General features: G+C 34.7%; 1 protein-coding gene across 1 annotated transcript in view; it reads right to left on the minus strand.

The window, feature by feature from the left end:
- The window catches only part of LOC144449956 (aminopeptidase N-like), a 103,807-nt gene that overhangs the window by 42,104 nt on the left and 49,694 nt on the right, over positions 1-12,009 (minus strand). Inside the window, exons 6-7 of the mRNA XM_078140521.1 lie at positions 10,284-10,418; positions 9,408-9,539 (exon numbers count right to left, since the gene is read on the minus strand). Coding sequence (XP_077996647.1) covers positions 9,408-9,539; positions 10,284-10,418 — 267 coding nt within the window. The remainder of the gene's footprint in view (positions 1-9,407; positions 9,540-10,283; positions 10,419-12,009) is intronic.

Genomic DNA, 12,009 nt, shown 5'->3' on the forward strand with positions numbered 1-12,009 from the left:
ACAACTCCACATCACATATATATAATGGTAACTACAATCAACAACTCCACATCACATATATATAATGGTAACTACAATCAACAACTCCACATCATATATATATATAATGGTAACTACAATCAACAACTCCACATCACATATATATAATGGTAACTACAATCAACAACTCCACATCACATATATATAATGGTAACTACAATCAACAACTCCACATCACATATATATAATGGTAACTACAATCAACAACTCCACATCACATATATATAATGGTAACTACAATCAACAACTCCACATCACATATATATAATGGTAACTACAATCAACAACTCCACATCACATATATATAATGGTAACTACAATCAACAACTCCCTATCACATATATATAATGGTAACTACTATCAACAACTCCACATCACATATACATAATGGTAACTACTATCAACAACTCCACATCACATATATATAATGGTAACTACAATCAACAACTCCACATCACATATATATAATGGTAACTACAATCAACAACTCCACATCACATATATATAATGGTAACTACAATCAACAACTCCACATCACATATATATAATGGTAACTACAATCAACAACTCCACATCACATATATATAATGGTAACTACAATCAACAACTCCACATCACATATATATAATGGTAACTACAATCAACAACTCCACATCACATATATATAATGGTAACTACTATCAACAACTCCACATCACATATATATAATGGTAACTACAATCAACAACTCCACATCACATATATATATAATGGTAACTACAATCAACAACTCCCTATCACATATACATAATGGTAACTACAATCAACAACTCCACATCACATATACATAATGGTAACTACAATCAACAACTCCATATCACATATATATAATGGTAACTACAATCAACAACTCCCTATCACATATACATAATGGTAACTACAATCAACAACTCCACATCACATATACATAATGGTAACTACAATCAACAACTCCATATCACATATATATAATGGTAACTACAATCAACAACTCCCTATCACATATACATAATGGTAACTACAATCAACAACTCCACATCACATATACATAATGGTAACTACAATCAACAACTCCATATCACATATATATAATGGTAACTACAATCAACAACTCCCTATCACATATACATAATGGTAACTACAATCAACAACTCCACATCACATATACATAATGGTAACTACAATCAACAACTCCATATCACATATATATAATGGTAACTACAATCAACAACTCCACATCACATATATATAATGGTAACTACAATCAACAACTCCACATCACATATATATAATGGTAACTACTATCAACAACTCCATATCACATATATATAATGGTAACTACAATCAACAACTCCACATCACATATATATAATGGTAACTACAATCAACAACTCCACATCACATATATATAATGGTAACTACAATCAACAACTCCACATCACATATATATAATGGTAACTACAATCAACAACTCCACATCACATATATATAATGGTAACTACAATCAACAACTCCACATCACATATATATAATGGTAACTACAATCAACAACTCCACATCACATATATATATAATGGTAACTACAATCAACAACTCCACATCACATATATATAATGGTAACTACTATCAACAACTCCCTATCACATATATATAATGGTAACTACAATCAACAACTCCCTATCACATATATATAATGGTAACTACAATCAACAACTCCACATCACATATACATAATGGTAACTACAATCAACAACTCCACATCACATATATATAATGGTAACTACAATCAACAACTCCACATCACATATATATAATGGTAACTACTATCAACAACTCCACATCACATATACATAATGGTAACTACAATCAACAACTCCACATCACATATATATAATGGTAACTACAATCAACAACTCCACATCACATATATATAATGGTAACTACAATCAACAACTCCCTATCACATATATATAATGGTAACTACTATCAACAACTCCACATCACATATACATAATGGTAACTACAATCAACAACTCCACATCACATATATATAATGGTAACTATATACAATCAACAACTCCACATCACATATACATAATGGTAACTACAATCAACAACTCCACATCACATATATATAATGGTAACTACAATCAACAACTCCCTATCACATATATATAATGGTAACTACAATCAACAACTCCACATCACATATACATAATGGTAACTACAATCAACAACTCCACATCACATATATATAATGGTAACTACAATCAACAACTCCCTATCACATATATATAATGGTAACTACAATCAACAACTCCACATCACATATACATAATGGTAACTACAATCAACAACTCCCTATCACATATATATAATGGTAACTACAATCAACAACTCCACATCACATATATATAATGGTAACTACAATCAACAACTCCACATCACATATATATAATGGTAACTACAATCAACAACTCCACATCATATATATATATAATGGTAACTACAATCAACAACTCCACATCACATATATATAATGGTAACTACAATCAACAACTCCACATCACATATATATAATGGTAACTACAATCAACAACTCCACATCACATATATATAATGGTAACTACAATCAACAACTCCACATCACATATATATAATGGTAACTACAATCAACAACTCCACATCACATATATATAATGGTAACTACAATCAACAACTCCACATCACATATATATAATGGTAACTACAATCAACAACTCCCTATCACATATATATAATGGTAACTACTATCAACAACTCCACATCACATATACATAATGGTAACTACTATCAACAACTCCACATCACATATATATAATGGTAACTACAATCAACAACTCCACATCACATATATATAATGGTAACTACAATCAACAACTCCACATCACATATATATAATGGTAACTACAATCAACAACTCCACATCACATATATATAATGGTAACTACAATCAACAACTCCACATCACATATATATAATGGTAACTACAATCAACAACTCCACATCACATATATATAATGGTAACTACAATCAACAACTCCACATCACATATATATAATGGTAACTACTGTCACTGGTGTCTGTTAGCATTGGAAAATACTAGGCAGGTGTTTTGTATGATGATCATCATAGAATAGAATATTTTCATTCTAGAATATTGAATGCAATCATCCTGGAATAGAATATTAGCTCATAGGTAACTGTGCACAAAAATATAAACCCTTCATGACACTTGAAAGGTGTGTCACCACAACGTCATTTGACCTTTGACCTGTTACTAACAACATTTCGAGTTGTGACATGCGACTTATTAAACTGACAGAGTTTAGTTATACAACTCTCACGTGACATTTTCAGGTAGTATACAATCCAGGCGATTGGGAATTTTGATTTTCTCTTTCAAAACGAATTCAAAACCCTGAGTGAAATGTGTGTGTGTGTGTGGGGGGGGGGGGTCATACGTTTGGCGCCACCTGGATGAGATGTGTGGATGGGGTTAACACATTTGGTTACACCTGAGTGATATATTGAGGGGGTATTGATTGTTTATTGGGGTCAAACAATTCTAAATAAATTAGTCTAATACAAATACGGTATATTTATATTGGTTGGGGTAAGTGCTGTTGTTTAACATATAGGTAAACAATAACTGACAACTATTTACATACACTGCATCGGAATGTAAAGGTATGTTGACACATTGTCAGGGTCGAAACATAATAAATGATACTTCACAAATCATGTCAAATTTACCAAAGAGAAATATAACAGTGGCGATAACCAATGTAAATATACCAATGAGTCACTGGAAAAATGCCAGTGTACTATTGGAACATGTTATTAATTTTGGAGATTGAAATGTCAGCGTTATTTGGATATGCCTAGATTAAGATTTAATAAATATCAGTTGAGACATCGTCTGTCTTAGTCTGGTCTTAGCTGAAACAAATGTAATGTAAATACTGTGTATTTAATACACTCAATGTTTTCACCACAGTTTTTAACTTCCGTAAGGAAGGTTTTATATTAGGGGTGGAAATGTGTGTGTGTCTGTATCACGATTTTCTATAAATCGGCTGGATCAATTCGAACGAAATTTGGTAGACATGTTCCGTAGTGTAATGAAAAGAACTAATTAGGTTTGGTGAACATGCCATGAATATTAATGAGCAATTTGCATAATTAATGGTTTTCGGTAATTAGGTTATGTCTCAAGAGTGCACTCTTCAAATTCAATATAATTTGGTACATACATTTTTGGTACATACATTTTTGTTTTAATTGTTCATGATTAGTTCTGCAGTTGTCTTCCCTGAAGTAGCAATTAATGTAGGGAGAGTTATTTTTGTTTTCCCTTGCAGGCTGCATTGGCTGGACAAACACGAGAAAAAAGGAGATCGAGGTGGGGTATTTAAGTGATGCAAACTCACCAGAAAACAATTCTTTTTTTTTCTTTGCCTTAAAAATGCCTACCGTGAGATCTATGTTACAACTTTCTATAAGAACTTCCCATTATTACATGTGTGGCATCTGCAGGCAATCATGATTTCACCTACATAACTTCATACCATCTCTTCATTATTTCAAAATTGAAAATCTTGATTTTACTTTTTTCAATGATTCTGTATTTCTATTTCTGAAAGCATACATGAGGAGATCCTCCGTCAAACCAGGTCAGCTTCAAAGCATACATGAGGAGATCCTCCGTCAAACCAGGTCAGCTTCAAAGCATGGATGAGGAGATCCTCCGTCAAACCAGGTCAGCTTCAAAGCATGTATGAGGAGATCCTCCGTCAAACCAGGTCAGCTTCAAAGCATGTATGAGGAGATCCTCCGTCAAACCAGGTCAGCTTCAAAGCATACATGAGGAGATCCTCCGTCAAACCAGGTCAGCTTCAAAGCATGGATGAGGAGATCCTCCGTCAAACCAGGTCAGCTTCAAAGCATGCATGAGGAGATCCTCCGTCAAACCAGGTCAGCTTCAAAGCATGCATGAGGAGATCCTCCGTCAAACCAGGTCAGCTTCAAAGCATGCATGAGGAGATCCTCCGTCAAACCAGGTCAGCTTCAAAGCATGTATGAGGAGATCCTCCGTCAAACCAGGTCAGCTTCAAAGCATACATGAGGAGATCCTCCGTCAAACCAGGTCAGCTTCAAAGCATGCATGAGGAGATCCTCCGTCAAACCAGGTCAGCTTCAAAGCATGCATGAGGAGATCCTCCGTCAAACCAGGTCAGCTTCAAAGCATACATGAGGAGATCCTCCGTCAAACCAGGTCAGCTTCAAAGCATGCATGAGGAGATCCTCCGTCAAACCAGGTCAGCTTCAACTTCTGGATGAAATCACCAGCTTTCTACTGAAAATTCTTACTGGAGAATTCGTCAAAATAAATCCATACAATCTCTTCTATGGTCAAAATGGAAAATCTCTTTTTTTTTAGAATGTAAATCTTTCGATACTAAGGATGAGTTTGCTGCCAGAACGCATGCATTTATTTGTATTGACATGTTATCAGAACAATGCCATTGAGATAAGTAAATGTTGCTACTGTGTTGCAATGTTGAGTAGTGTACTCAGCAATACTCATCAGTGGTTTAAATATGCAACTGGCAGTGCCTGGGACCATTTTTGCATATGACTGACTGTATGTTTGGAGGTGGAGAACCATCATGTTTGCGAATTTTCCCTGTCCAAAGCCATTACTCAGACATGCTTGAACAGATCTCATTCAAAGTGGGTATTAGGACAGTGTTCTATGACTACATGTGCATATTCATTGTTGTCGTGATACGATCCAATATGGATGCCTGGCAGCCATTTTGTTTGCGAATTTTCCATGTCCAAAGCCATAACTCAGACACGTTTGAACAGATCTCATTCAAAGTTGGTATTAGCACAGTGTTCTATGACATACATGTGCATATTGGCAAACATTTTTTGAATGCTTAAACACCCCTAAGAATGTTCCCACCAAAGGTCAGACCGATCTGCCCAATAGTTTTTGAGTACGTTTTTTTACCAAAAATTACATTTTCCGACCCAAATTACACACTGGTAGTACGATCATTTGAACAATTTCCCAACTAGACACCCAAGGTAATACACCCATCAAATATCATGGCAATCGGTACATGCAGGACATTTAACCTGCCAAACACAGTATGATTATGGAGGTCTTGATATGACTATTTTTCTTTCCCCATAAAATATGTGACTTCTTATTCTTTGTAAAAACTGTTTTTTGGAATGCCAAAGGATTGTGCATTTATATGAACCTGTTTTAATCATAGGTGTCTAAGATTTAATTCACCTGTGCTGAAAACAGACCTAGGTTGCCAAGCAACCTTAAACAGATGTTAACCTTTACGCCATTGACATTGATATGTGAAGGCCCATAACAGATTTAATGATTTCATTGCATCAATAAAACAAGAATCTTTCATTTCCAGGCTGAAGTCAAAGCATTTTGTAATACAACAAATCATATTTCTAAATGTGACATGCACATTTCTGATGCGATCATTTTCATTTGAACAATTTCCCAACTAGACACCCAACGTAATACACCCATCAAATATCATGTCAATCGGTACATGCAGGACATTTAACCTGCCAAACACAGTATGATCATGAACCTCAGTTCATTTGTGCTAAAAATGAAATAATTATAATGGTCATTATCAACCAGACTATTAATATGACAAAGGTGATTTCTTGTAGCTATATTTCATTTTGCTTACAATTAGCTTAGGTATTTTCGCCTATAGTATTCTGCATCACATGACCCCTTAAAGTTTTATACAATCTTGAAAAGCTTCGAAGAGGTCATTTTCAAAAACAATAGGAGTTTAAAATCTGTTGAAACGATATCATTAGCATTGTTTGTACAAGGATTAAGGGACAATCGCATAAAATATCCCATAAGCCAAATAAATGAACTTTGTCCATTTAGGACAACACATTAAATACTATATTGGAAATCTAACACTGTATATCACATAAGAAGTAAATTTTAATCAACTTATGAACATCTTAGTATAAATATAGAAGTTATCATTGAAGGCGTGATTGTGAAAGTTTTCGAACTTTGGTTAGAAGTGCAAGAATGAAGGTTCAGCAATCACATTGACGCCAGATCTGCCCCTCCCAAATGAGCGCAGTTAGTTTATTGAGCAGTCGTAAATAGATTTGGAGCTCTAAAGTTTGTTTGTTTCCCATAATTCTTTGTCACATTGTACAGAAGTCATCTTGTGAGCCAAATTTGCCAAATTCTTTTCAATAACTATATTTGAGATGTCGCAGCATGCAGAATTAGTGAAATGGCGGCTTTTCCGGGTCAAAGATAAAATCAGTTTGTGGTCTTGACATTCAAATATTAAATAAATTAATTTTAAAGACGAAGTGAGATTTACACTCAAATTGATACGTAACTGTGAGATGACTGGTAATGGTACAGAAATAAAAGAAGATAATAGAGGAAGGGCCCCATCCAAAGAGATTTCGAACAGTGGTAATACAAGTCATGTAATATGCAAACAATGGACTTCTGCTGCCTTTCATGTCATTTCAAAGATGATATCTATATTGCTGTAACATTGAAATCAAAACATACCTGAATTCAAACAATTTACAGAGGGATGTAACAAAATCTACAAATGTATAATACTCATCTGAATACTTGTCTGTAGGAGTAATATGTGTCCGTGTTACATAGCGCAAAATTCAAAAGAATCAAGTTTAAGCCTAATTGATGTCTAGATATGAAAAGATATCTTTTACTAAAAACAAGGTACAGTTCAATGTACAAACTTAAGATCATGTTGTCAGTAATCGAGCTTTAAACGAAATATAAAGGGTAGAACATGCCAAGTAATAACTAATAAATAAAGCCAAACTTAATTGTAAAATGTAATGCAATAACTCATAGGATGTCATAGCTCATAGTACGGTAAAACAGGATCTAGAAACAAGTCAATCAGTGCTGCCTTAAAAGACAAAGGGTAGCACTGGTAAACCCACCCAAAGAAGACATATTTATAGATATACATACAATCCTTTGTATACAAACAGTGACGGAATATTGGCAGAATTAAGGGGCATTTTTTTCTCTGAGAGAGATACCAGAACTATTGGAAGACACAAATGTTTAGGAATAAAGCATCTACAATACTGCCAGCATCAAGGTGGTATAATTTTGGTGTAGCTACGATTGGGACCATAAATCATTTTTGAACGATCATCTGGACACACACGGTGATATAAAATCACATAATGAAAACAGAATCTTCTCCTTACACAATGTCTAATACGGTGAATATTTATAAAACAAACAACCCATGAATGGTACTCCCGCTCAGGTTTGACAATTTGATAACGATGTTCATCTGATACTTTATAGCGAAAAATCTTCTAAACATCTTTACGATAATTATATTAATTAATTAATTAATTAATCAATCAATCAATCACTTCAACTATTGTTTAGCTTACCTTGGAGTGGTTTGATGATTGCAAAGTTATGTTCACTCAAAATCGAGTGTCAATAACTATTGAACAAACAATATCACGTACACTTACTAATGTATTGTTTTTCATGTTAATTACACTAATTAACACTTGTTGAGCATGCATGTTTATCTAACGAGGAAGGTATTTAATGATGAGAGTAGGGGCCAGACTCGTGACTATCGTCCCTAATCTGTTTATGTATGCCGAGCGGCCCAGCCGTGAGAAGAGAGGGACTTGTCCCTCTCTTACATAAACAGATTAGGGATGATAGTCATGAGTCTGACAGCGAGACTATCCAATACCTAATGATAGACATACTACTAACAGGGACGTTCAAAAAATGTATAGTTATTGTGTTACAAGGAATCAGTGTCCTTAATTAAAGTAATTAAAAATACACATATTAAGTCTGTTTAAATTCTATGGGAATGGTTGCACGATTGTACAGTGACTCCAAAGTAATTACTCACCTTCAGACCTACCCATAGACATGTTACTTGCATAGGTTTTTTGAACAAATGATATCTCATGAATATTATTATTTCACTAATTATGCTAATTAAGAAACGTTATTTTTTCACCATGTTCCACCACTTAGATTTTTCTAGACTTTTGATATGTTATTCAGCATAAAATTCTGACAATATTGTAATACTGGTAGTTGCATCACAGCATGACAGTATTGTAATACTCAATAATCAATTTTATAAAGGTATAATGTTTTACTCGGTAATCGCACATACAGAAACTCGTCCTTGATTTCCATACATGAAATAAAGTGGCTACTTGCTAAAACTCACCCTTTCTAAGGCATCCCAGAGATCGTCTGAAGTGGCTGCTTTGTACGATTGTTCAGTCAGAAATAATGTCAAACCTTCTTTGAAAGTGTCTTCACCAAGTATATAGTTCATCATTCGGATGATAGAAGCTCCCTGTCAAGGTTTAAACATACTTGTTATCAATAACTAGATAATGACTGTGGTGGTGGTGGTGGTGGTGGTGGTGGTGGTAGTGGTGATGGTAGTGGTGGTGGTGATGGTGGCGGTGGTGGTGGTGGTGGTGATGATGGTGATTGTAATGGTGATGGTGGTGGTGGTGGTGGCGGTGGTGGTGGTGGTGGTGATGGTGGTGATTGCAGTGGTGATTGTGATGGTGGTGATGGTGATGATGGTGGTGGTGGTGGTGGTGGTGGTGGTGGTGGAGATGACGGTGGTGGTGATGATGGTGGTTCATGCCTTCCATATGATTGGTTGATATTTCTAAACTAATTAACTGGGGGTGAACTGTACTTTATTTCATTATTACATTAAAACCGGTGATTGATTATCATTTGATAATCTGTTTACAACAAATGTTATATCTCTTTGCATACACTACCATACAAACTATCTAAATCATTAATATAACTTGAAGATTTCTGTGACGTCACTGATTCACTGTACGAAGTAGTATAAAATATTCAATTGGTTTAATCAAGTGTGTCTACGTCGACAAGATTGCTGTGACGTCACTAACTGTGTTATTTGAGATAGTATCAAATATTCCATTGGTTTAATCAAGTGTGTCTACGTCGACAAGATTGCTGTGACGTCACTAACTGTGTGTATGTATCAATATTCCATGGGCTATTTAAGTGTGTCTGCGTATGTCAACAAGATTGCTGTGACGTCACTAACCTTACTATATGAGATGGTATCAAATATTTCATTGATCTCCTCAGGTCTGCCTACATCAACAAGAATGGGATGTGATGATCCTAGACCGTCCAATTGGAAGACATTATGCAAATCAATGTTGACAAACTGATCCATCTGAATACAAAGAATAAAATACACAAAGTTAAAATAATTGCCTTCAGTTTGTTAAATTCTTCAGAAGACTCTGCAGTGGAATAAGTACTTCCAATTACTATATTAGAGAGTGATTCTTCTTCTTCTTCTTCCATAACTGGCCACCTTCAACATGTTGAAGATTTTGCCAGTGAGTGCGCAACAAAAATGAGGATGGTGAATTAAAGCAGTACTGATTCAAAGTAAATAAATAAATAAATAATAAATAAATAAATAAATAAATAAATAAATAAATAAATAAATAAATAAATAAATAAATAAATAAATAAATAAACAAATAAAATAAAGTAAAAAGTTAATGTATATTTAGTTATCAAGTGAACCTACAGTTACAATGTCTGGTGGTAGATTGTTCCATTCTACAATGGTTCTAGGGAAAAATTAATATTTTCTGTAGTCTGTTTTGAATGTTGGTATTTGGTAACTTTTACTGTGCATGTGTCTGTTATATCTTGATGGAGGTTTAAGATACTGGTCTTTGTTCATAGCAACTGTTCCTATTGAGATTTTATAGAGCATTGCTAGTCTAGCTTCTTTCCTGCGTTGTTCTAGTGATTTCCAATTGACAGTTTGTATCATGTTGTTAACACTGGCGCAGTTTCTGTATCTACTAGTAACATACCGGGCAGCACGCCTTTGTATTTTTTCTAGGTTGATTATATCAGATTGTCTATATGGGTCCCAAACAGTGGTGGCATACTCAACCATAGGTCTAACAAGTGTTTTGTATGCCTTTTCTTTAATTGCAGTGAATCCTATGTTGAGGTTTCTGCGTAGAAAACCGAGGGTTTTGTTTGCCTTATTACATATCAAGTTGGTGTGTTGGTGCCAGTCAAGTTCAGTTGTCAAAGTGCACCCCAGGTACTTTTTGGATGAACTGTGTTTTATTGTCTTTCCATTTAATTTGTAGTCACTGATTATTGGTGATCGTTTCCTTGTTATTGATAAGACAGAACACTTATCTGGATGGCAGGACATTTTCCACTTGTCTGCCCAGGCAACTAACTTGTCAAGCTCAGATTGTAAAAATTGACTATCAGCTTCTGATGTAATGGTAAGGTATGCTATTGTGTCATCTGCAAACAGGCCTACAGTGGAGTTCAGGCCTACATGTATGTTGTTAATGTAGAACAGGAACAGTAACGGTCCCAATACAGACCCTTGTGGGACCCCTGATTCAACTGCTATAGTGTCTGATGATTCACCATCTGTGACAACTATTTGGGTACGATGAAGTAGGAAACATTGTATCAATTTAGGGTTTGGAAATTATCAACTTACCATTCTCGAAAAATTTTATTCTACATTATCAGCTTTCCATTCTCCAATATCAACCTACCATTCTCCATTATCAACTTAACTTGTCATTGTCCAATACCAAATTACTATTCTCAATTATCCACTTATCATCCTCAATTATCCACTTACCATTCTACATTATCAACTTATCATTCTCCATTATCAACCTACCATTCTCTAATGTCAGGTTACCATTCTCAAATATCCACTTATCATTCTCAATTATCAACTTACTATTCTCCAGTATCAACCT

This window comes from Glandiceps talaboti, chromosome 19 (genome assembly GCF_964340395.1).
Source record: "Glandiceps talaboti chromosome 19, keGlaTala1.1, whole genome shotgun sequence".
NCBI classification, from domain to species: Eukaryota; Metazoa; Hemichordata; class Enteropneusta; family Spengelidae; genus Glandiceps; species Glandiceps talaboti.